General features: G+C 40.5%; 1 protein-coding gene across 1 annotated transcript in view; it reads left to right on the top strand.

The window, feature by feature from the left end:
- Positions 1-371: 371 nt before the first annotated feature.
- ube2j1 (ubiquitin-conjugating enzyme E2, J1) overlaps positions 372-27,145 on the top strand; it is a 53,598-nt gene continuing 26,824 nt past the window's right edge. Inside the window, exons 1-4 of the mRNA XM_080048407.1 lie at positions 372-688; positions 17,397-17,470; positions 20,056-20,187; positions 20,337-20,421. Coding sequence (XP_079904533.1) covers positions 658-688; positions 17,397-17,470; positions 20,056-20,187; positions 20,337-20,421 — 322 coding nt within the window. The 5' untranslated portion in view covers positions 372-657. The remainder of the gene's footprint in view (positions 689-17,396; positions 17,471-20,055; positions 20,188-20,336; positions 20,422-27,145) is intronic.

Raw genomic sequence — 27,145 nt, 5'->3', positions numbered from 1 at the left:
TAAATTATTTTTATCACTTAAAAGTAGTAGTAGTTTTCTAGTAAAATAACAAGAAAGATAAAGATGTAGCCTATGGGGAATGGGGATATATCTCGTTTCTTGTTTTGAAAATGTCCCTCGCTTTTGAAGTGTTTACTCCTCTTTGTTTTTTGTTCTGCTTCTACTCGGTTGTAGCATGTGTAGCTCTTCTACGAATATGTTTCTAATAGGTCTTCAAAAATAATACTAGAAAACGAACTGCATCCGCAACAAGGACGCTACTTCCGACGGCACATCAGCTTCAGTCAGGCATTTTCGTCACTCCCTCGACTGCACTCGGCTACTCTCGTCTACTTTCCAGACGAGCCTAATCACTTCCTGTTTACGTTTCCACGAATGACGTCACGCGGATATTTACCAAACTAGTTTCTAAGCCGAAACCGACAGAAACTTGAGGAACAAGCCTTGAATATTCTTGTACCTAATATCGCCTATCGTAGCTACACAGTGGAGCACTGCGGGGAGTGGACGAGCCACGGTGTCAGCTGTCCTGCTCATTATTTGAGGACCGAAGCGAGCTAGCCGGGTTGCTAAGTGTAGCTAACGTTAGGGAGGAAAGGAGGAACCAAGCTAGCAAGCAAGTTAGCAGCAGAAACTGAGTGCTCAACGTCTGCCAGCATGGAGAACAAATATAACCTCAAGAGTCCAGGTAAGCTTGCTCTACAATGTTGTGTTTTCTGTTGTGCAGCTTTCAGCGAGTTTGCTAACCTGACTGAAAGCTAAACCCCACCAGTTCACTGCTGACGGTTCTTAATTAGCATACAATAATTAGGAACAAACTAAGTAAAAATATTTATTTGACATTAGCCGAATATTGGGTATATTCCTTCGTGTGTGTGTGTGTGTGTGTTCACGGGTTTTAATTGTTGTGCTCTTCATATGGACATATTATGTTATTGCAATTATCAGGATAGAAACACCTGTATTCATAGCTCTCTACATGGGCCGAAAGCGTAGGCTACGTGTTGCTTATTTCAGAAACGTTCAACCTTGTTTAGCACTCGTCTGCGTGTGTGGCAGATTATGGAGGATGACTTTATTTCCTAGCAACAAGTGAGTCAAACTAGCACTATCAAGAGCTCCATGTTTCTCACCAATGTTGCATTGTGAATAGTTTGACAAAGACGAAGCAGCTGTTATGTTTTTGATTTTTGGCTTCCTCTGCTACTGTTAGTAACTGGTGATTTTGGTTAGTGGATGAATAGACCTATAGATAAAGCTTTTAAGAATCACGAGAGTAAACTACTTTTGTTTTCACGCTTTTATGCGACATTTTTGGAGAAGTTCCCCAAAATGTTGCACCAAGACAAACATAACAACATTTGTATCATGCCAGGGTAGGTAAAAAAGATAATAGATTGATACAAAGATGCATGTGACTGTTATGAATGATGCACATTTCAAGCAAAGCAATGGATGAATATACAATAAAACCTCTAATGCACGGCAAATACAATGAGATAAAAACAGGGGAAATATGAATTACATAAGTATCCTAGTTATGAGATTGTAAGCTAACTGGATCACTAGAAAAGACAATAGTCTGGTTTCTTTGCTAGGCTAACTTGTTCAGGATGAGCATGTGAAGAGGTCAAATCAAGCTCAGTCCCACAAATGAACTAAACTGGCATCATCTTTACACACATAGAGACAAATATCGGCTGATAATCTAATAAATAAATAAATAAAGCTGAGACTTGAGAAGCAGACCCAGAAATCTAGAAAAAGGCGTACTGGTAACATAATAAACACATTGACTTAATGCCACGTATAACTATGTACTTGCTAGCGTATCATGTTAGCTTATTGTTTGCTCGACTGGTGTGTATCTCTTGCTCCAAGTACACACACACACACACACACACACACACACACACACACACACACACACACACACACACACACACACACACACACACACACACACACACACACACACACACACACACACACACACACACACACACACACACACACACACACACACAGGTGTTCAGTACCCACAGGAATACATGAATGATTTGCTTTAGAGCTATCGATTTGGAACTGTGTCCAGTTTCAGTTTAAATATTCGGTTTCCGTATGACTGTATCATAGACTGGAGAATTTCTTGGCATTTAGCTTGAAAATATAATATCGAAAAAGTTGCAGAGGATTTTTATTTTATTTTCATCTCGAATATTTGAATACTGGTTTCAGATCTTTTTGAATATCTCAGAAACTTAGGAAGGCAGGGCCTTTTATAATAAAAAAGGCCATACCTTCCTAAGTTTCTGGTCTATGTGTCCAATATTTTGTTTTGCTTGGCTGTCCTATGATCACATTGTGGTGGGGACATCTATTATTACTCTGCTGGGAAGCATTCGCTAGTATTCCTCCTTCAAACCATGGCTACTATGGGTAGCACAAAGCTCCAAGCTACAACAGCCATGCTGTTCATTGAGAAACAGTGAGAATAATGAGGTGGAGTAGTTAAATTAATATTTTATCAAATGAATTTCCCCAATGCTGCCTGCTTGACCGATAGCATTGAGTTTCAAGCTCGGGTTTGTTTGATTTTTAAAGCATATTTTTTAACATTGTTAGAAATAAAGTTTTTATCATGTTATAGCTGTTTCCTTTATGACTCCTGTCTGTCTTTCTATATTTACTAGTGCATTGCCCGTAGGAAGCAGGTCTGCTGTGAGTGTCCCGCTCGTCACTCATTTGAAGCTTTGGTCGCAGAAGCCAATCAAACCAGAGGGAGGCGGGGTTTAGCCCGGAGACTACTTCATGCCCGTCGTTACTGTGGCCTTCAGTGTGCGCATGTATTCGCCGCCAGCATTATATAAATATGATAACTTCTACATATTTGGTCCAAAACTAATCAATCAAGGATGCACACCTTCGTGCCGTGCGCAAGCCATATCCGGAAACTCAGGCCGATCTGACTAACAGTGATCAGATATTTAAGCAGGTTAATACAAATAAACAAATTTGTACTTATTTTCTCACACAATGAGAATCGATAAGGAATCGGATCGATAAGCAAAATCAGAATCGTTAAATTCTTATCAATTCCCATCCCTACACACCTGTGGCCGCGCCTTGCATTAACTACCTTTACTATATCTGAAAACATGTGAAAACGTCATGCACGGACAATCTAATGCTGTGTGCTGATTGTGTTTAGCTTACATGAAAATCCGAACATTCTCCGATTCTATCGATAGCTTCCTAAATCATGTTTGACAAAAGTGAAACTAATATCTGCTCCGCTGTGGAGAGCAGAGACGGGCTAGCCCTCCACCAATCAGATTGCTCCGGCGGAAAGACTGCCCGACGTCGATTGAACTTGTTGAATCGGCTGAAAAGAAGGCCAACGACTAGGGCTGTCGCGATAACCGCACAGATGAAATACTGCAATATTTTCAAGCCAATCGCAGAGCATGGGCGGTCACCGCAACAACCGCACGTGACGTCCATGGACCTGTTATGAAAGGTGACGAACCCCCGTTTTTCAAAACTCATATTTGGAAAAAATATTTGAAGAACAGATCTTGTTTTTAAAAGGAAATTAATTTTATTTATTAAAATCATATACGAACATTTAATAAAACACTTTCCTTCATTGCAAATGAACAGTAGTACAAATAGACCGAACTCTGATGTGTTTACCACAGACTTTATTCCTCTGCTCCACTGTGATCGCTCTCGCTGTCATCTCTCTATGCTCTGGTTCGGTCATCCTCTCTCTCCCATTGCACACACGCATGCCTCGGTCGCTTCCGAGAGCACAGACGGTGTTGGTTCCAACCGATAAAAAAATAAAATAAACACAACTGAAGCTATGTAAAGCGATTTGAGTGTGAGAAATGCACTGTTTATATTAAATATAGCCCATTATTATTATTATTATTATTATTATTATTATTAAGCTGAATGGTCGCTCTGGTAACGGGACGATGAATACTAGACCCCGAATACAAGACGACACAACTTTTTACGACCTATTTCCACCTATTTTCTTATATTCGGACCAATACGGTACAAACAAGTTGGCTTAATAAATATAGACTTATAATTAGGCCTAAAAAAGGGGTGCAGCAATTATATCGCATACCGCACTGTTTAGCCACCCTGACGCACGGGGTATTCCTTCATCGCGACAGCCCTAATAGAGATATGCGAGTCACAGACAGACAGACGTTTCTTGCTTTATAGATAGATAAATAGATGTGAATGTACCTGATAGTTACATCTAAATTTAATGGTATATTATTAATGTGATGGCTGCAGTCTGGTGGGTAAAATTCACTACAGTACATCTCATCCTTACTTTACCTTATGGTACCTGATAATTTTGACTAAATTCAGGAGCTGACTCAAAGAGTGGGATTAGCTGTCCTTTGTACTCTTGGCTTTAGCATTTAGCTGAATGTGGTGGAAGCAGCAGCAGCAGTGAGCTATACAAAGTGCTCAGTGGAGTATCTTTTCTCTCCCTCCTCTGTCCTCTGTGCCTTTCACAACTTCAGAGTTGGCTTGCTATTATGCAATTTCCCTCTCCCCACCAACTAGGAATCATTCCTAGTGGCAAACACTCAAAAATATGTGTTACGTAAAATGATTTGCTGTACAAGGATTATCACTCTCTCGCCTTGAGCCAGTGACCGGACCTCTGCTAACCCAACAGAGGCCAGAAGCACTTGTGTGGGAAAGAGCTTTTCCCTTCACATCTCTGCTCACTGTTACTGGAAGGAAGAGGTAAAAGTGGGGCATGGGATATGAAAGCAGGGGGATGTGGAGTGCAGTGGAGTGCCTTTCACACTGAGTGCACCCTGTGCCCTGGCAGAGACAGTGGTGTTAAGAGGATGCTGTGCTGCAGACATCTGGAATGGCTTCTGCTCTGCTCTCCTCTCCCAGCTCAACATCACTACTTACATTAGGGTTCTCCACTGGACAAATGTGCACCCCACTGCCCATGTTTAGTGACAATGCAGTAAGTGGTGTGTGCCGTTTATGTAGTGATGCAGGAAGAGACTGCGGGGTGGTCTATGTAGTGCTTTTTCATTGGTTGCATTGGTGTGCATAACTTGCTCAAATATTGAATTTGCAGAAATCATGGGCCAAACTAGTAAATTGAAATAGGTTTTATTTTGGTAAATCAGTGGTTGATTGTTTGGAAATAATCAATTAAGGTAACCTTGGCATAAACTACAAAAACACGATCCAAAACAAAATTGTATAAACCACAAATTTCCTTCAAGGATAAGTTAACCCTTTGATAACATCGGTCAAAAGTGACCCTTCTGAGTTTTTATTTTCTATATATTTGCATTAAATCAATTTTATCATTCCGATTTCCAGGTATTCCTTAAAGGCCTACTTCACCGGTTTGAATATGAAGGTGTATTGAATTCTGAGATCCTATGTAGTATAAATGTGCAAAAAAAATAAAAATCGGTTCATCCTAGCCTGAGAAAAGGCAGAAAGAGTGTTTTTTTTAACCCTATATTTCTCTTTCTCGTGACATCACAGAAAGAGAAATATAGGGTTAAAAAAAAAACTTACTTTGTAAATATTACTGTGATGTCACAGTAAAAAACAGTAAGTAACAGGTGTATATGCCTATTGACTCATTCAATAGAGTTCTTTTTACCCTAGTAGATGTTTACTTGGTATTTTTCACAATTTGCCAAAGCACAAGATCAGAGTTATTGCATGCTCTCCGATTTTAGACTTGCGCCTATCCCTAATCTACCACCCCAAAATCTTAAAAATGATGAGGACTTAAGCAAAATTGTTACACTGAGGAAAGGGAGATCATGCCTCGACCTAATCTCGGTTAATTCCATTCACCATTCTATGAGATTTCCTAGTCTATCATTCCCATCTAAAGTTTACAAATTTTACCAAGTCATCTGTGTTTTAAGACAGAGAGAGAGAGTGAGAGAGTTAGAGAGGTGCTTAGTGAATTCCGTCCCAAAGTCACCAAGTTGAGAAAACCAACTGCCTCTCCGCTCTCCGATCATCTGCTTTTAAGAAAAGGGGAGGTGTCTCTTTCCAGAACTAACAGATAGGAGGAGCCCATCCAGCCAGCACAGAAAATAGGCTCGTTCGACCTGTCGCCGTCTTGCTAAGACCTGCGCAATTATGACGCTCGTCTTGCTGAGCGCACTGCATTATGGTTAGACTTTTTGTCCCACTTGCACCCGTGGCTGGCTGCGGCTCGGCTGCTTGAGACTTTGAAGTCCCGCGGTATCAAGACGGACACAGACACTGGAGCAAGTCGCTGCAGTTGCTCCCCACGGGCTGCGGGAGCGAAATGTCTGATGGGAAACGTCTTGCTGACAGGCGGAGCTGAGCGCTAATTGGGAGTTTAAACCTCGTGCCTTTGATGCGTTTCCCCAATTGGTTAGGCAAAAGTCTGACATCACCGCTCAAAATTAAATTACGATCCATTCTTTTTGATTTTAATTTATGTTTAATCATTAGGCCGCCACAATATGCATTTAAGCAGAAATGTACTTAATCAGAGTTAAACCTCTGAACCCTTGACATAGAAATAATTTGGATGTGTAACTCTCCTGTATAGATATATTTAAAAGTGAACACAAACTTGAGTCACATAAGATCTTGGTGAAGTGATTTTTATACCATTAAGATTAAATCATAGGCTTATTTCAAGTGATCTAAATGGTCTGGGAATTGTATTTTACATGTAGTGTCGCAAAGCCAGACCAAAACTACAACAAGTAGTTTGTTTGTTACACATCATAATACAGTTCATCATATCCATCTCTACAATAATAATAAGGGATCTTTTCTTAGACCTTCTTTATTTAGGCCGATCATATTCGTTATGTGAAGGGAGAAATACTAAACCTCCTTTATTTGGATTTGTAAATTATTCTTGTAAATTATTCTTTATCACTTAAAAGTAGGTGTTCTAGTAAAGTAACAAGAAAGATAAAGATGTGTGGGGAATGGGGATATTAGCTTATATCTCGTTTCTTGTTTTGAAAATGCCCCTCGCTTTTAAAGTGTTTACTCGTCTTTGTGTTGTGTTCTGCTTCTAATCGGTTGTAGCATGTGTGACTCTCCTGCGAATATGTTTCTAATAGGCCTTCAAAATAAAACTAGAAAACGAACTGCATCCGCAACAAGGACGCTACTTCCGACTCGGAGCTGTCCGGCTTCAGTCAGGCATTTTCGTCACTCCCCCGACTGCACTCGGCTACTCTCGTCTACTTTCCAGACGAGCTGAAAGTTAGGTCGAACGAGCCTACTCTCTCTCTTCCACTCCTCCCTCTTCCCCTTCGTGAATATACCAAGTTACTATTTTAACTTACAAAAAGGACCAGCACTTCCCTTGTTTTTCACAATAAAACCCACATCACTTCAACTCACCCGGAAACCAAATTACGCAATACAAACTTCAAAATAAAACAGTGTAACACTACTCATAAATGTACGACTGTAACAGTTTTATCACATATTCGTCCATAATATTCAACAGCCTGGTGAATTATCAATATATATTAATGTGATGTGATGTATTAAGCCCACCCAGATCACACACAGCATCTTGTATTTCAACTGCGTTTTTTATATTTATATCACAATATTCATCGTAGCAATGTATCATGATGTATCATGATATATCATATAGTGGCCCATGTATTGTGATGTCCTACCAATACCCAGCCCTAATATTAATATTTCCGAATTACTCACTTTCGTTAGCTGGAGTCTGCCTTTCACCATAGTCAGTTCTGCTTCACACAGCCATAACGTGTCTAAATGCCTCATAAACTGCTGCTGTGGGAATGAGGCCCAGTGCTGCTGGTGCATGTTTCCTAAGGCCTGCTGGGTAGTTGCTGAAGAGAATACTGCTTCCTGTGCTGTCAGGACAACTTAGTCCACACATCAGGGTTGGTGTCAACCTTGGGCAACAGGCATGTATAGCACACCCTGAAGTAGAAATGACTACATGCAGTATACTATTAAGACAAGTAGAGTAACTCTGGGCCATTCCTTCTAATTTATGGTATGTTCCAGGCTTCCTTAACAGACTCGGAACTAACAGAAAAGCTAAATTATTATGTACTTTTTTATAAGACAATTTTGAAGTGTGTGACTGTCAAATTGTAATTGCCACCACTATTTAATAACATAAATAAAATGTAACAACTTGGTATTGATGGAAAGTGTGATTTTGACAGACGGTGACAGCTGTCTGTGATAGAGTTACTCAGCTGTAGATAATTCGCATTAATTCTGTGAGTTGTTGGGGTATTATCCTGTAGCATACTTGTGTCAGTGCTATTTATGCTCAACCAATGATGGCTTGACACAGTACTCTTTGTACATTTATTAGAGAGTGGCAGTGTGTTGGTTGGGTTTGGGTTTGGGAACACCAACAGAGGCTATAGGGCTTCCCTCAGGAAATTGTTCAATTGTTAACACCTGTCCAATACGTTTACAGCTTTCTACTTCTAACTTGTAGAAACTAAAAGCACAGTCTTTCAGGATGTGCAGTCTGCTGCTCTGATGAATTGGCATAGAACAAATGGACAATGCGATCGGTCAATCATTATACTTAGAGAGCTCATCCAGAGAAATGCATCTGGTCACTTTATCAATACAGGTAAGAGAGGATGGTGTAAACAGTTGCCTCATTCTTCAAAAGCTATGCCTCTAATTTGCAAATTAGTACCTCTTGTTATTTTCCTGTAATTCACACAAATGCATATAGGTAATGTATGCTGACATCAGCACAGGTAGTTTGTATTTCAGGTGAGGTGGTGGCGTGCCTCCAGGATGACGCATGAGTGTTTCTATCAGTTGTGCTGTTTTGTTAATATTATAGTTTAAAAAAAATAATAAATTAGGGGCAAAACGTATTTGACTTGTCCTGAATATGAGGAATTGCAGAAATAACAATTAACAAGGCTTCTTGGATGTTTTTCCTCCTGTGTATGAATGACTTCGTCATCTGCATACATTTAAATATTGGTGTTTTGACATGCATCAGGTAGGTCGTTAATATAAAGTGTGAATAAAATGAGTCAGGGAATAGAGCCTTGTGGGACCCCTATAGGACAGTCAAGTTAAGGAGATTTGGTGCCCTCAACACAAACACATTTCTTCCTATTGGATACATGTGATTTCATCTTAAACAGCTTGTTCAGATAAGTTACATTGTCTTAATTTAGATATGAGAACTTGTTGGTCGACGGTGTCAAATGCCTTCTTTTAAATTCATGATGTTAGTGCTTGGATCTTTTCAGGAGCTAATCTGGTAGTTTTAGAAGATAAGTGACGAAAATCTTATGAACAAAGTTGGCAAAAATGTCACCTTCTGTAAAAACTGTCAAGTACATCGGACCTCTGGTATTTGGCAGTGAAAGAGCTTGTCCTGTCAGTCTGTGAAGCTACATTTAAAGACAGCTTAGGCAGCTAAAGGGCTGAACTGTCAACACTATGATGAGGGATTGTCAGTCTGATATCAAACAATGTCAGATGTCACTTGCTTTAGTTTTATTATAAAACAACACACACACAGAATGACACTATCAATTATCTGGCTTACTTTTTGGCTGTTTTTAATACATCAGTACTTTTGAATGTCAGTACTTTTAAATACACTGCAGGGGATAAGGGTCAAATATTTAACTTATAGATATCCTCTTGAAACTCTGCCAGTGCATAACATATCAATAATTATCTAAATCTTTTAATTTTTTTTTGAATAAATATGCAGATATTTGGCAACAATCTTCCTAAATTGTATGTACATTTGCATCTATTTAAAAGCTTAAAATGTAGATGTTGGATAGAACCAGAGTTCAAATCTTTATTTTATATTTAGTCTTAGTGTCCAAAGTTGTCACAACTGATTAGGATTAAGCCCTTTTTATTTTTGTCAATCAAAAAATACAATGTACAGATCTTAGAAATGCACGTTTTAAAGAAATGTATCATAAAACAGCCAATCAACAGCATATGAACAAATCTTTCTGTAATAACCTTCAGAATAGTAAGGAATTATTATGGCCTCACTCCTCTTACCGAAAAGGGGAATCGATGTCACGTCGGGGGGAGGGAGATAGCTGGCGTATACCTCCGAGGCAAAGTGAGGGACAACGGGCGGAGAGCTGTCACTCAAGAGATCACGCCAATACATTTTAACCTCCAAAAGAATAAAAACTAGGGTGGTCCAAAAAAATTCACCCCCCTCAGTGTTGTCATGGAGATATGACCTAAACATACAGACTAAAATGGTTTTGTGGCCCAGGCTGTAAATAGGTTTAATAAGACTTTGAAAGAGGCCTGTCTAACAAGTGAGTCAAAGAAAAACTGCTCGGGCTTTGCACCATCCCCCAGTGGCACTTCCGGTTACTACAGTTGTGGTCACTTCCTTATTGGATGCTGGTAAAAATCGCTGAGGTTGGGGCTTGATTTTCTCACACAATGAGAATCGATAAGGATTCGGATCGATAAGCAGAATCGGAATCAGAATCGTTAAATTCTTATCAATTCCCATCCCTACACACCTGTGACCGCGCCTTGCATTAACTACCTTTACTATATCTGAAAACATGTGAAAACGTCATGCACGGACAATCTAATGCTGTGTGCTGATTGTGTTTAACCGACATGAAAATCCGAACATTCTCCGATTCTATCGATAGCTTCCTAAATCATGTTTGACAAAAGTGAAACTAATATCTGCTCCGCTGCCGCGGCAGAGCAGAGACGGGCTAGCCCTCTACCAATCAGATTGCTCCGGCTGAAAGACTGGCCGACGCTGATTGAACTTGTTGAATCGGCTGAAAAGAAGGCCGACGACATCTACGACAGTAGTGTTGTAACCAGGATAAGAGACCTGAGCCCTGTACTGTGCTTTGCCATTCTGCTCAGAAAGCCACCGGGCTTTCCTGGGTCGGATGGACCTCCAAGTTCTTAGGATCCAAGAACATGAAGCCTCTATTGTTTGATTAAATACTCTTTGCTTGATTATTACAGCATTATGATCTCATTTTTCTCTCCACAAGGTAATGAATTATTTATACTAGTATGAAAGAATACATGTTATGGAAGCAAAGTAGTCAAAAATTGACCAGTGCTTGAAAAAGCGATGTATCTGTTCTGAAATGAAGTATCCTTACTGTGATCTGGCCTAGTTAGCTCGCAGTCTACCACCCACTGTTTGAAAACCACAGACAATTGAGAAAAGACTAAAATATTTTAATGCAGTCACGGATTTGCCATAAACCAACTCTGGAATATTGAAATGAAAAATATGTAGGAACACAACAATGAAAGAAACACACCTACAATCACTAAAACAGACACACACAAAGCAATGATAAGCCCTGCACAGTGTTGACTTTCCTCCTCACACTCTGTGCACCACATGTCCTGTAGTCCTCTCTTGGTCTTCTCCATCCTGCTTTGTATCCACTGCACAGGCACAACATAAATCATAAGACCAGCATATCAATCAGTGTTTTCAAAGTGTCCTCTCCTCTGTCCACAATATTGTCATCTCCAGTCACAACAGCAGCACAGCTCTGCATCCTCTGTCATAGGTTAAAAACTCATTTTAAAAGTACCTCACGTCACCCTACCGATTCCTCCACCTTGTATTTTTTTTATTCTAATGGCTTTCAAATCTTTTCTCCATCGCTCTTCCTTTTTTCCTGGGTTATTATCTATTTCAAGGATCTACTCTCTTCTTTACTTTTCCATAACACTGGTGCACTGGGGATGGTACAGGTGCCTGCCTTTGTGTCCCTGTCCCTAACAATGTGTGGTGACGCTAGGATTTATATCCCTTCCTTCAGAGAATTTGTTTCCCTCTTTCATTGTCTTCAACACAAGAAACGTATACACACAAAATAGAGTCTTAACCAGATACTCAAAAATGCAGTTCACTGTTTTTATTGTTATTTCATTCTAACAAGCTTTCAAAATAGTGTCAGAGACCTTCCTGCATATTTCAGACTCTTTCATTTGGGTTAGGGTTTGTTTGCATCAATATGAGCATACATACACTGTGGAGTTGCTTGCTTATTTGATTCCATATCATATTGGTATTGTGATATGAGATATTAGAAGGAGTAGTGGATGATATGTTAAAGCCTTATTCATATCTTTTCGGGCATTTTAAAACAAAGTAGTAATTTGATTTGATTTCCGGCGCTTTATTAAACTATTCCTGCACAGTAAATGAAAGTCCAACTTCTGGAAAGTTTGTCATCTTGAAGTCTTCCATGAGCATTATACAGCAGGTAGTTTCGACTAAGCAATTTGATTGGTTTGTTTCCTATTATAGGCCCGCCCCAAATGTTAACTGTTCTGGATGATTTTATTTTTTAACTCATTCATGCTATGACTTTTTGGTGATCGAACTGTACATCCTCTGTTGCTATGGCCGTTAATGTTCTGTTGCTAGGCCGTTACCAAGGGTATTCTACTTGTTGTAGGCTACTGATAAACTAGTAACAAACAATTTTGACAGTGAATTCCCTAAAACCGTTGATACTTTTGATTATACATTTTTATTTTGTTGGCAATCGTTGTATAATTGCAATAGGCTGTGCTTTTTTTGTGTATATATATTGTTTTTAAATATAGCCTTTACTTTATTATCAATAATGTGTACAAGAGGGTGTGATGGGCCAAGTGTCACTGAAAATACTGATGTTGCTTAATTTTTTAATATAAAGGTTTGTACATTGTACCTGTCTGATGGACACAAGCCGATCCCCCTCACAGAACACACCTGCAACCTTTGGTTAGTCCTTTCAACAAGTAGGCTGCTCCGGATACAGTTGGCTCAGCATTTGTGAATTTGAAATGTATTGTTGCTACTTGTTCTGGATGGGGCTCACACTGGAGCGATGCAGCTGCATGTTAAGCTGTTCACAGATCACTGCACAGATAAGCTTCCTGCCTGTTATTTAATTTGTTTGCTCTTATGTGCTGTGCCACATGGGCTAACGGCTTTGTCGTATTTTTGGGCTTCCGTTGAAGCTTAACATTTTTGGAAAAGCTTAATACATTGTAATTGATGAAGGTGGATCTTTGTATGCATCAATATTTGTAGTGAGAGTAGCTATGGCACTAGAAGCTGGAATCAAACTTTCGACAATAAAGCATAGATAGTAAATAATATGGATGTAGCATCCGGGCTGACCTCAGTTATTCACACGGCATCCAATAATCCTGGTTTGTGCGCGTCGCCATCTTGTGAGATTTTTACTCCGCCTCACTCCTCTTGCCGAAAAGGGGAATCGACGTCACGTCGGGGGGAGGGAGATAGCTGACGTATACCTCCGAGGCAAAGTGAGGGACAACGGGCGGAGAGCTGTCACTCAAGAGATCGCGCCTATACATTTTAACCTCCAAAAGAATAAAAACTAGCGTGGGCCAAAAAAATTCACCCCCCTCAGTGTTGTCATGGAGATATGACCTAAACATACAGACTAAAATGGTTTTGTGGCCCAGGCTGTAAATAGGTTTAATAAGACTTTGAAAACGGCCTATCTAACAAGTGAGTCAAAGAAAAACTGCTCGTCTACAGTTGTAGGTCACTTCCTTATTGGATGCCGGTAAAAATCGCTGAGGTTGGGGCTTGCAATAAAGGCACATTGTTTGTTTGTTTGTAACCTTTATTTAACCTCGAAAGATCAATTGAGGGGTGACCCTCTTTTACAATGACGTCGAGTAGGCACATGCCTTCATGCCCACTCAGTAACATCCCCCTAGCAGGTTATTTCACCAATGTGATGGAAATGTAGCTCAGTCCATGTCTCCTTTGTTGTGGTGTTGTCTCTCTCAGTGAAATATTAGACAGTTATGCCAGCTGGAGAATGTAGTGGGCTGAAATCCTGACTCCTTTCCTGTTATCTAACGTGGAAAACATCATCACCCTGGGATACAGTCGTCTGAAATGTTTTTTGCAATGCGAAACTGCCCCAACATGAGGTGTACTTTCGTCATTTGTGTGTGCCAAGATGCTCTAGTAAGTTGATTTGTGGAGATTGAATTTCTATTTACTCCGATCAAATCATGCGCCCTATTGTCTTAACAATTTTAAGCTTGAGTAAAACTGCTTGCACTCCATGACCCCCGAGCACTACTGTACTGTGTAAACACACACACACGAACGCACGCACACACACACACAAGCACTCTTCCCCCATTCTCCTTGTGTATCCAATGCGGGATAACTGTGTTCACATCTTCAGTGTAGAGTGTCTGTCCTCAAGGCAGAATCAGACGGAACACGTGCTCTGAAAGCGGCGTGGTGTCAGGCCATCTCTCTGCTCCACTGATTCACTTGCCCTGCAGCCTGCACATCCTCTCAGCTCGCCTCCGTTATTTTGCCCTCCCAGCCACCCATCCCTTCGTCCTTTTCTTCTGTTCATTTCACAGTCTCCATTTCCAGCTCAACAGCCGAGGGTACACACTCGATTGGATTCCAAACCAATTTTGCCTCCATGAATATCTCTTAGTTCCGCTTTTCTCTTCACAATTAGTTTCCAATGTTCAGCCCCAATGCTGTTTCCTTTTGCAGCGCTCTCGTAGCTGATAGCTGGAGCTCTGGTTGCAGCCCACAAGAGAGCAAAAGCAAGCACATCACTTTGATGTAACATAACCTAACAGCTCCTTTTTGAAGTTGCCATGGGCACTTGGATACAATGAGGCTGAGACTGTGACATCAGCACATGTAGTTGTGAATCATGACCTTGGCTTGTGTTAAAGAATGATGGGATATTTAACCCAAGACTGCGCCATAGGTGGAATCTAATGTGGCATCACTGTGTAGCTGCAGCCTGGTAAATCAGCATTACCTCGAGTAGTGTCCTTTGCTGTTAGGGCACTGAGTAACCTACAGGCCAATCCCACAAGAATCATAATCGCCACCAATCGTCAGCTGGACTTGTGTAACCATCTTTTACATTCAGATTAACCCAGCGGACCTAAATGTGTTGCATGCCGGGTTATCACACAAGGGTTAATGCCAGCAGATGTTTCTCTGGCGCTTCATTCTGAGAGCATGTTGCATTTTTGCAAATAAACCCAGAAAAGTCTGCCATGGGTAAAGACCCTCTTTTTTAAATACAAATAAAAAAAAAATCAAACTTGTTTTCTTTCTTTCTGCCTTGAGCCTGAGTGACGAGTTCAGCTGTGTTTGTAGCGTGCAGCAGGATCAGACTGCTGCCATCTGCTAATCATCTGCTCAACTTAAAGAAGCATCTAATAAGGAAACTTTCTCTTTTGACCAAAGTCAGTACATTTTACATGAAGAGCTAAAAAGATATTGGTTAAAAACAATATCTCTATTTGTGTACTATATCTCGATACACAATATACAGGTGCTGCTCAATACATTAGAATGTCATGAAAAAGCTCTTTTAAAAAAAATCTAATTTAATTCAAAAAGTGAAAGTTCCATATATTCTAGATATAGACATAGTGATATATTTTAGGCATTTTTTTGTTTAACTTTTCAGGATTCCGGCTTACACCTCATGAAAATCCAAAATCCAACATATCAAATTATTAGAATATACAGTATTCCATAAGGCCAATCAAAACAAATATTTTTAATACAGAAATGTCGCACTTTTGATAAGTATTTTCATTCATCATCTGTTATAAACTTGGTCTGGGATCTTATTTTGCATGAATTATTGCATCATTTCTATCAGCCTGTGGCACTGCTGAGGTGTTATGGAAGCCCAGGATGCTTTGATAGAGGCCTTCAGCTTGTCTGTAATGTTGGGTCTGGGGTGTCTCATCTGCCTCTTGACAATACTCCATAGTTTATCTATGGAGTTCAGGTCAGGAGAGTTGTCTGGCCATTCAAGTACAGTAATACCATGGTCAGTCAACCAGTTACTAGTGGTTTCTGGTACTGTGTACAGGTGCCAAATCTTGCTGGAAAAGTAAATCAGCATTTCCATAAAGCTTGTCAGCAGACAGAAGCATGAGGTGCTCTAAAATCTTCTGGTAGATAGCTGTGGTGACTTGCTGGCTAGCAGATGACATGATACTTCAAATCATCCCATTGAGGCAGGAATTCATACAAAAGGGGCCCAAACCAAGTACTGAGTACATATGCATGATTATACTTTCTAGAGGCCGACATTTCTGTATTGAAAATCCCTTTTTTTATTGATTTCATGTAATATTCTATTCTTCTTCTGAGATTTTGAATTTGTTTTTTTTTATAAGCTGTAAACCATAAACATCAAAATGATAACAAATAAAGGCTTGAAATATCTCCGTTTGCATGTAATGAGTCTTATATTAGTTTCACCTTTTAAGTTGAATTACTGAAACAAATCAACTTTTTGTAACTTTCAGGTGCTCATTTACTAGTTAGCCGCTCACTAAACGTAAGTCGCTCGTGCCGTAATAGGTATATCTGCAGATGGTCCAATGCTAACTACCTGAAAGCGGCTGAAAGGGGGCTTGTTGCCACCATTGTACCGGAGCTTGTATACTGGGATACAGACATTAGTCCAATTATTATGCCTCAAGCTATGGCCGTAGCTCAACTTAGCTGTGCATGTAAGCTTACTGAGTGAGTTCAGCTAGAGATGGAGTTAGTAGTAACCTATAGCACCCTAACAAATAAAGGCTGGATGCTAACGAAGGAGGCCTTGTTCTAAATTGAGGGATGGCGTGATCACTTGATTAATCATTTAGAATTAATTCTCAAGTACAAAAACAGAGTCAAAAAGTCATAAAGAATTCTAAATGGCAGAATTGTTTTATTCAAAGAAAATGTACCAAAGCGATCAATAAATCTGAAAAGCTCCTGAAGATGCTAAACATTAAAAGCATGACGGAAGCACACACATGCATGAATTATTTGCAATTGTTGGGTAACAATGATCTGCACACAAAAATATGACACTGCTGTCTCAATCAAAGCTAATATTTTATTCTATATGGTCAGAAGAGCTTTCATTAAGAGGTTATTAAGTGAATAAAGAGAGTAATGCTAAGAGTTTTCCCGATGTTGAATGTTGAACTGAAACTATCTCGACAACAGATAAACAGAGGAATTGTTGAGTTGGCAAGAACAGCAAATTAAAACAGGAGCAAGAAAGAACCATTAATAACCAGGCTTATTAATGAAATACTATGAAATATCCCTATGACACAAAACCAATTATAGAAAATATATAGAAAGCTCCTGTGAAACTGCTGCAGTTGATAATAAGAACTGTAGTGGTTAGACTGTAGTAAAGACTGGGTGAAAGATGTAATGATAAAGATGATGAGGTGAAGGGTTTTACCCTGCATGGCCTAACCTTTTGTGTCTTTTGTTTCCTCCTGTAAATAACCAGCGGTAAAGAGGCTGATGAAAGAGGCTGCTGAACTGAGGGATCCCACAGAGCATTACCACGCCCAGCCTCTGGAAGTAAGTTCCCCCACAGGACACTCCTGAGCTGCAGCGCTCCTATTGGGTCAATCTTTTACTATATGACTTTAGTAAAGGATCACCACAACACCCTTTATGTCCTCAATAGTTTAACTGAGCATCAACTGTGAAAAAGATGTACAGTCAATATAAGACGTTGGGTTTAATTTTTTTATACAGTTTCACAATTTCTATCAGTTATGAAAGCATTGTTCACCAAGGTCAAAGAAAACGGGTATTAAACCATGCAAGTCGAGAGTTTTGATTTATTACATTTTTTAATAATTCAGCTGACTTCAAACTGCATATCTTTTTTTCTAAAGAATATTTTTTGGCATTTGTATGCTTTATTGGATAGTTTGGAGAGACAGAGGTGAAACTGGGTAGAGAGGGGAATGACATGCAGAGAACGGGCCGGATTCTAACCCGGGGTCTGCTGCTTCTGAGGACTGAGCCTCTATGGAGGGGCGCTCTATAGAGGACCCCCAAATACCAACCATATGTTTAGTAATGGGAACCAAAGGCTGATGCCTGGTTGTGCAGACACAGCACAGTCATACAATATAGACAGCACAGGACAGCAGTGTCAGTTCTCACCTATGGTTGCTATGGTTTAAAAACCTGTGGTCAAAAATTATTGATTCATTATTTAAGATGTATGATGCAGTTTTTGTAAAAAAAAGTAGAATTTCTTTATTAATTATAAGCTCTTAATTATAGTAAGTGCTCACAACAACAAGCTGTGAGGGTAATGCTCCACAGTAGGGCCCGACCGATTTGTTGGCCGGCCGATTATAGTACATCTCCGAAAAATCTGCAATCGGCAAAATGGCTGATTTTTTAAATTAATTTATTAATTTGTTTTAATTTATTTTTTAATTCAAGCAATCAGCTTTGAGTTGACTTTTGAATGAGTTTATTTAGTCTGAGATGCTGATGTTTGGAGGGAGGGAGTTCCAGAGAGTTGGGTGCAGTTAAATAAAATGCTTAATGTCTGAGTTTAAAAATGCGTCATGTCACTTAAGACATATTTGTAACACTTTATTTTTTTTAGACAATGCATACTTCAATTAATACAAAGTTCCTGTACACCTATCGACAGTAACAAGTATTTATTTATATTTAAGGGTCCAAAAAAATAAATATCAATATAGGGGAGAGTGGCCTGAGTTGTGCCAGTGGGTAAGTTGTGCCACCCCTTGTTTCTAGAAAACTGTCGAAGAAATTGGAAATGTGACCATATATTTAAGAAGAGCCATCCATTTGACTCATCCTGTAAAGAAGGGAGACAAAAGGAATAAGATATAAGCACATTTAAGCACACTTTGCCTTTCAAAGTAAAATTTCCATGATCAAGGTTTTTTGATTATTGTGTCTGAACAATTATAGACAAGTTTGAAAACATTTGACACATGTTTTAGTGCTTTAGTATGCTACACTTTGAGTTATAAGTAAGTAAGTAAGTAAAGTGTATTTATAAAAGGACATTTATAACAGTTTGCACTGTCCAAAGTGCTGAACATGGTGCATTCAGTAGGTAAAAAATGAAGGTAAAATAAAAATTACAAAAATAAAAGGTATAAAAGCCCATACATCCACATATAAACAAAGATAGTAGTGCAGAGGTAAGATAGTTAATGGGGAGGAAAAGCCAGGGTGTACATATAGGTTTTGAGCCTTGATTTAAAGGCAGAAATGGAGGGGGAATCACATTTGTCAGGTGGCAGTTAGTTCCGTAAGCATGGAGCAGCTAGTGCAAAGTACTGAGAGTTGTGCCAGTGGCATGGCTGTATACTCTGGTCACCAAAAAGAAATTGATCGTCTACAGTAGCTCAGAAGAGACTGACATCTTCATTACACTTAACGACACCACTGACAAGAGTTCAGATGGCCAGAAAGATGATGATGGTGACTTTGTCATTGTGAGCTTTGCAGGTAAAACCACCTAGATCTGCTAGGCCTTGTTTAAGAAAATTGACCTTCAATCTTTGTAAAATATTTACTTTATTTACTTTAAATAAACCTTAAAAAAGTAATTGTCTTATTGATTTGTCTTGCATTACAGTTTATGAGATATATATCAATGGCACAATTTACCCCATGGTATTCTCTCTTGTAGCACAACTTACACCACACCGGGGGCAAGTTGTGCCACAAGATAACTTTTTTCCCGAAAGCTATATTTCTTAAACAGTTTATTCCAGATCCAACGTTTTTATTGCCAGGTATGCACACCACCCTGAAATATATGTACATATTTGAGTTGGAGACATAACTGTCAAGGCCTCACTTTAAAATAACTTTGAGTAAAAAGTTGCACATCTCACCCCACTCTCCCCTATATTTTGGGGATTAAAAGAAATAAAAAAATCGTCCGATTTAATCGTTATCGCAATTTTTCTCTGAAAATAATCGGCATCGGCACTCAAATATCCATATCGGTCGGGCCCTACTCCAAAGAACACGTGACCATCAGTGTTACCACTAGAGGCAGACATGAGAGGTCACAGGGTTGGGTCCGTCCTTAGAATGAACATGACTGTTCTGTAGCATGTACTGAATGTGACACGTCTTTCTTTTTGCAGGATAACCTCTTTGAATGGCACTTTTCCGTACGTGGGCCGCCAGATTCCGATTTCGATGGTGGGGTTTACCACGGAAGGATTGTTCTTCCCCCAGAGTATCCCATGAAGCCCCCCAGCATCATCCTCCTCACAGTAAGACACAGATGAAGGCCACACATTGTTGGACAGAAACTTGTCCAGTCACTTCTACTCTTGTACGCAGAGTTTCTTATATTAGTTCTTAATTTATCTCTCCAACCACATACTCACCTCTATCTTCTCTTTATTGCCTTTCCTCCTAGCCGAATGGAAGATTTGAAGTTGGGAAGAAGATTTGTCTGAGCATCTCAGGCCACCATCCAGAGACCTGGCAGCCTTCTTGGAGCAGTAGGTATCCCCCCAAAGACCTAAGTCCCAAGGTCTATAGATGAAGCGCATTGCCTGACTTGTAATAGCCTGCACAAACAAAGTCATATGCAAGGGGAGGAAGTTCCAACCATAGCGGATAATTTTTTTTTGTATTGAATGCAATAAAAGTATCTCTAAACCAGTCTTTGTTTTGAACTGAAACCTGTAGACTTTAAGCCTTCCATTTCACATGCCAGTCTATATGTTTTGTACAGGGCTGGGCGGTATGCCGGAAGAAATGTGTCTACCGGGAGAGATTAAAGCCAGACTGGTGTGGTATTTTGCACTAGTCTCTCAGTGTGAAAATTCAAGTTTTAAGTAAAAGGCAAGGCAAGTTTATTTATAAAGCACATTTCGGAGTTCACAAGAGGTCAGCCAAGGGAACTCGTACGCAGCTGTCAGCACTTGGTTCCTGAACCTGGTTATGCACTGGCAAAACAGCTGCTACATGAACACTCCGGAAATGAATACAAGGTTGGTGCTGCGTATACGCAGAAAGCAATGGAATGGCCTTCAGTCAAAACGGAGGAGGTTAAGGCGTTGCAGGCATACTCTTTGTTCCTGCATGGTTGCTGCAACGTGATGGGGAGCTTCAGTACATGCACGAAATGGATACACCAACTACCACGAGGACACTGATGTCAAAACTGCCGTTCAAGTTAAGGGAAAGATGGAGGACCACTGCACACAATGTGTTGGAGAAGCACAAACGCAGAGCACCGTTCACAGACTTTGTCACCTTTACTGAGCGTGAAGTCAGGATACAGTCTGATCCTGTCTTTGGTGATATTCAAGACCCTGCTATTCAGAAACCTGACCTGAGGAGCGTGAACAAGTCACTGCACAGGAACGACAGGAGAGGGAACAGCTTCGCTACCACAGTACACCAGGCGGACTATATAGACGAACCAGGAGTGGACGCAAATGCTCCACGGAAACAAACCATGAGCGAGGCAATGGACCCCGGCACCTGTGTGTGCTGCTCTCATGAACACCCATTGGACGAGTGTCCACAACTAAGCAGAAAGAAACATCGCGACAAGATCTCCTTCCTAAAGGAGAAAGGAATCTGCTTTGCCTGCCTGTGTCCTGGACACGTGAGCACTGCAGAGATTGTGAAATGCGCCTTACAACAGTTTTGGTCGTAGCCACCCCACTGCGCTTCATATCAAGAGGGAGACATCGAGCTCAGGTTTGGAACAGGCACAGGGGCCGCCATCCAATCGGGAACAGGTGGCTCGAGGAACTTGTGGACATACAGGGGCCGGAAAAGACAAGTGTGCCTTATCCATACTGCCCGTCCAAGTAAAATCCAGCAACGGAGACAGAGTGGTGCAGACCTATGCCTTTTTGGATCCTGGCAGTTCTGCCACTTTCTGTTCGGAAAGTTTGATGCATGAGCTTAATATCGGAGGCAGACGTCAAAACTTTCTATTAAGCACCATGGGACAGGAGAAGGTTGTTACAGCATTTACACTCACTGGTCTTGAGGTGTCTGGTCTTAATGAGGAGTGCTTTTACCAATTATCTGATGTGCTCACTCAAAAGAAGATGCTTGCTACAGCAGACAATATCATCACACCAGAAGATCTTGCAAAGTGGACCTACCTCTCAGCCATTGATGTCCCTCGCCAATGTTGACTTGTTGATTGGTAGCAACGCCCCAGAGTTATTAGAACCCTGGAAGATCGTCAACAGCCATGGAGGAGGCCCCTATGCAACAAAAACTGTGCTTGGCTGGGCGGTTAACGGTCCTGTGCAAGACAGTGAAAGAGCTGACCCAAGATCTGGACTCACTGTAGCGGCTGTGAATAGGGTCTCCGTTTGCGATCGGACCGAACTGGTGACCAACCAATACATGCATGAGGGCAAGGATGAGGCCGCTAAAGCTCCAAGAAGAGAGCGACGGACCTCCAACGCAAAGCATGAACACTCACCCAAAGGGAAAAAAGGCAATAAAGGCAGCTCACATAGATCCAAGAGCAAAGAGAAGGACACTGGTGACAAGGAAAAGCAAAGAAAACACAAGACAACTGAGAACGGAGTGACTTCCAGACTTGATGGCTTTACAGCCACCAATAAAGCACAAGCTCAGTCAGCAGCGAGAAGGGCTGTTGGTGAATATCAGTGAAATAACTCTTGTGGCAAAACAGCTGTCACCTCTGGTAGAAGACCGAATATGGGAACAAAGCCAAACTCTGCCTACTTAAGGACTTTGTTCAAGCATCCTCCAGGCTTTCCTGTGGGCAGCAGCACTGCTGAAATTGATCCCAAGATCAGTTATGCAAGTAAAGTTAAAATAAATCCCAAAGTAGCTCAAGTTAAAGGAGAGGCACTGCCTCCTCCTGTTAGGCTGGCTCAGGTTCCCATGGCTGCTGTGAAAACTATCACCTCAGCTATCTTTACTCATGGTCTTGTCTCAGATATTATGTAAATGGTTACCTGCAAATTCATAAAAGACGTTGAAGTTTGTCTATGGCTCTGTTTGGCATTGTATAATTGTTAAGACTACCTGCCCTAACAATTAGGGGCCCAGTGTAAGAGCCATTGACCCTTTTTGTTTGTTTGTTTGTTTGTATTGCCTAATTTGACCGCCTGGCTGCAGCACAATGTACCGGTTGCAAGGCTATAAATCAGGCGTAGCAGGGACGCCAGGTGATTGCATGCCGGAAGGCAAATTGTTTTCGACCGTGCTCATGGAGCTCAGATTAACAGAGAATAGTTTGTTGTTTGTACAAGTCGCACCCTTATTTGTGTTAATGAATAAAAGTAAGCATTTTAACTCTGAGGAACGAGTGGACATTCAAAAGTTTCAACTGTTAACTGTAGGCTATACGCACGCGTCAGACACCAAAACGACATGCAACCTAGTGGCTAATAGTAAGCCGCTACACCTTCTGAACCAAATAAGTTTATCTTGGTCTGATCAGACCACAGAGATGGTTCCAGTGATCCATGTCCTTAGTCTGCTTGTCTTCAGAAAACTGTTTGTGGGGTTTCTTGTGCATCATCTTTAGAATAGGTTTCCTTCTGGGATGACAGCCATGCAGACCAGTATGATGCAGTGTTCGGCATATGGTCTGAGCACTGACAGGCTGACCCCATACCCCTTCAAGCCCTGCAGCAATGCTGGCAGCACTCATAGGCCTATTTTCCAAAGCCAACCTCTGGATATGAGGCTGAGCATGTGCACTCAATCTTCGTAAACTGGGCCGCAGGGCAGTATTGCAACATGATAACCCTAAACACACCTCCAAGACGACCCCTGCATTGCTAAAGAAGTTGAGGGTAAAGGTGATGGACTGGCCAAGCATGTCTCCAGACATAAACCCTATTGAGCATCTGTGGGGCATCCTCAAATGGAAGGTGGAGGAGCGTAAGGTCTCTAATATCCACCAGCTCCGAGATGTCATCATTAATGAGTGGAAGAGGATTCCAGTGGAAACCTGTGAAGCTCTGGTGAACTCCATGCCCAAGAGGGTTAAAGCAGTGCTGGAAAATAATGGTGGCCACACAAAATATTTACACTTTGGGCGCAATTTGGACATCTTCACTTAGGGGTGTACTACTCACTTTTGTTGCCAACACTTTAGACATACATGGTTGTGTGTCGAGTTTTTTTGAGGGAACAGTAAATTTACACTGTTATACAAGCTGTACACTGACTACTTTACATTGTATCAAAGTGTCATTTCTTCAGTGTTGTCCCAGGAAAAGATATAATGAAATATTTGAAAAAATGTGAGGGGTGTACTCACTTTTGTGAGATACTGTATATACCGTTACCGTGATACAAATGACCCATACAGTGATAGAAGATTTTGACCATACCGCCCAGCCCTATCATCAGCTAAAACTTTGATATTCTGTCAATATGTAAAAGCACCAAAAAGCAACAGCAAACCAATCCAATCCAATGCATGTGAATTTTCCAATAATTTCATCCTAATGACCTCATTTCGTAGTGTAGGTCCCTGCAAATGTACCTGAAGTTGAGCCCTCTTCATTGGCAGAAGAGCATTATTTAAACCCAGAATTTATTTTTTACCAAGAACACATTTTTAGTTCACTACTGGCGATCCTTCCTTCTGCAGTGTTCTGTTTTCCTCTTACTTCTAAGCTTGGTACTTAAATCAGAGGGAACTCAGTGGGAGGCTTTGCATCTTCTTCAAAGCATTTTCCCAACTGATATCCTAACGTGGGGAAAAAAAGTTTTAAATCATTATCAGAATTACATGAAAGAAAAAGGTTGCTCTTAACCTACTTATAACCAGCATACAGAAGGTCACATGGTTGACAATGCCTTAGAGATTGGACTTCCCCTGCTGGGTTCGTAAAGTGAAGTGTGCAAGTTGTGTCTCATCCTGTGGTATGACCCAAGGGATTCTGGCTTGATAATTGAGTTCCAAATGTCATTGGCAACAGGCCAGCTGTAGTCACTCCACGCGCACTACTTTGCTGCTGCTGCTAGCTCATATGCCTTCGCCTACATATTTAACTTAAGTGTGGCTAAGTCATTCAAATATTCCCTCTGATGTCCCTTTGGAGAAGATTACTATTTTTATCTTTCAAATATTCATATATATACAGTATATATAACCATCCTTTTATAAATATTTATTTATGTGTGGTTTCTTATATAAGCTTGTTTACTAGTCTATTTGTAGTAAATACTGCTTGTATTTGAAAATAACTGCAGTATTTTAATGTCCAGTCCACAATGACTTTTTTTAAGATATTTTTTGGCATTTTCAAGCCTGATCTGACAGTACAGAGCCGAAATGGGGAGACAGAGAGAGAGGGGGGATGACCCGCAAAGGTCCACTGGTCGGACCCGAACCCGCGACCACTGCAACGAAGGCCAGAGCCAACACGGCACACGCTTCATCCACCACGCCACCGGAGCGCCCCCAGTCCACAATGACTTTTGCCATTCATTTTTTAGTTCACATACACTGACCGGCCCAAAAAAATGCCATACGCTCAAATATCTTGATGGACTATCTTTAGCTTTGATTACGGCACATATTATTCGTAACACATTCTGACAAGCTTTATTTGGCACATCTGGTTGCTTAGAACCTAGACCTGACCAACTGGAGCAACCACAGATCATACTGTACACTGCCACACAGGCTTGTACAGTAGGCACTAGGCATGATGGGAGCATCACCTCATCCACCTCTCATCTTACCCTGATGCACCCATCGCTCTGGAACAGGGTCAATCTGGTCTCATCAGACCACACAACATTTTCCATTGCTTCAGAGTTAAATGTGTATGCTCCCTGGCATATTGAAGCATTTTAATCATGATATGCCCCACTGATAAGTGGTTCTTAAGGCTACACATCTGCATAGTCCATATCCCTTATGTTCTTATCGCATGATTGTGCATGTGGACGTGCACAATCATGGGATATGTTTATGTTGATAAACATAGCCGGGAGTTCTACTGTCGATATTTTTAATTATATTTTGATTTCACCAAATGATTTTATTTATTTTAAGTGATCTCCCATTATGATCATTAAAGATTTTTTTTCCGACCACATTTCTTCCTCAAAGATGACGGTTCACCACTATCTATCCAGGTTTTAATAATGCGTTGGACAGTTCTTAACAAGATTTTAGTAGTTTCATCTTCTCCTGAGTAGTTTTCTTTGTTTTATACAGGCCAATAATTTTACCTCTCTGAAACAGTTACATATTTTCCAAAACCACAGCATATGTCTTCTGACATGGTTGTTTAAGAAATAAGAAGCTATTCACTGCATCAGTTAGGGTTAAATAACTTGTTGCAAACTGAAACATATTAATCACTGCAGTGTTTGACCGATGGAGGGCTCTTGCCTATTCGCTTAGTAAAATCCAGGTGGCGACTTTTTTTTGGCCGGGCAGTGTAGATTGATGAATAGGAGTAGGCAGTATACAAAGACGTACACAAAAGTGTATATTCACACACATACACATAATCTAAGTAGAATCAAATGTTTATTTCATTTAAAAAATGTTTTAAAAATTATTTGCACAATTTGGGGGCGCCCTTAGCTCAGTTTGGTAGGGCGTCCCCCCCATGGGCCTCGGCCAGCAGCGGACCCGGGTTCGATTCCAGTCCGCGGTCGTTCTCTGCATGTTACTCCCCTCTCTGCCCCATTTCAACTCTGTCTCTACACTATCAATAAAGCATAAAAAAAAATGCCAAAAAGAATATCTTTAAATTTTTTTTTATTATTTGCACAATTTTTAAAATGCACAGAATGACAAAGATAACAAATGAATACAGAGCAGAGAGGCAAAAAACCCAGTGGTCTTATTTGAAGCCTCCACATACATTCACATAATTTCACATACATTTCATGAATTTATAGAAAACACTTAACAAACAAAGTTGGAATTGAAGAGACTTATCTTGACATACTTATTGTTGTATTCAAAATACAATTTGCTGCTTTTTCTTCTCATATTCATCTGAGTGAACTCTTAACTTCACTGATAGACGCAACAAATGTTTTATGACTTTACTTAATTCAAATAACATTAAGTAAAGTCCAATTAATGTGATGATGGTCATCACAGACTGCACTGCACTGCAATTGCATAATTCTGGTTGGTTTGGATAACCTTTAAAATAGGCTTATCCTCGAAGACGGTCAGACATAATGAGCGTCCAGATGCTTAATTCAGCATGTTGGATAGACTGG

The sequence above is a fragment of the Ammodytes marinus genome (genome assembly GCF_949987685.1).
Source record: "Ammodytes marinus genome assembly, chromosome: 19".
Lineage (NCBI taxonomy): Eukaryota > Metazoa > Chordata > Actinopteri > Uranoscopiformes > Ammodytidae > Ammodytes > Ammodytes marinus.
This window is presented reverse-complemented; position numbering and strand designations above follow the sequence as displayed.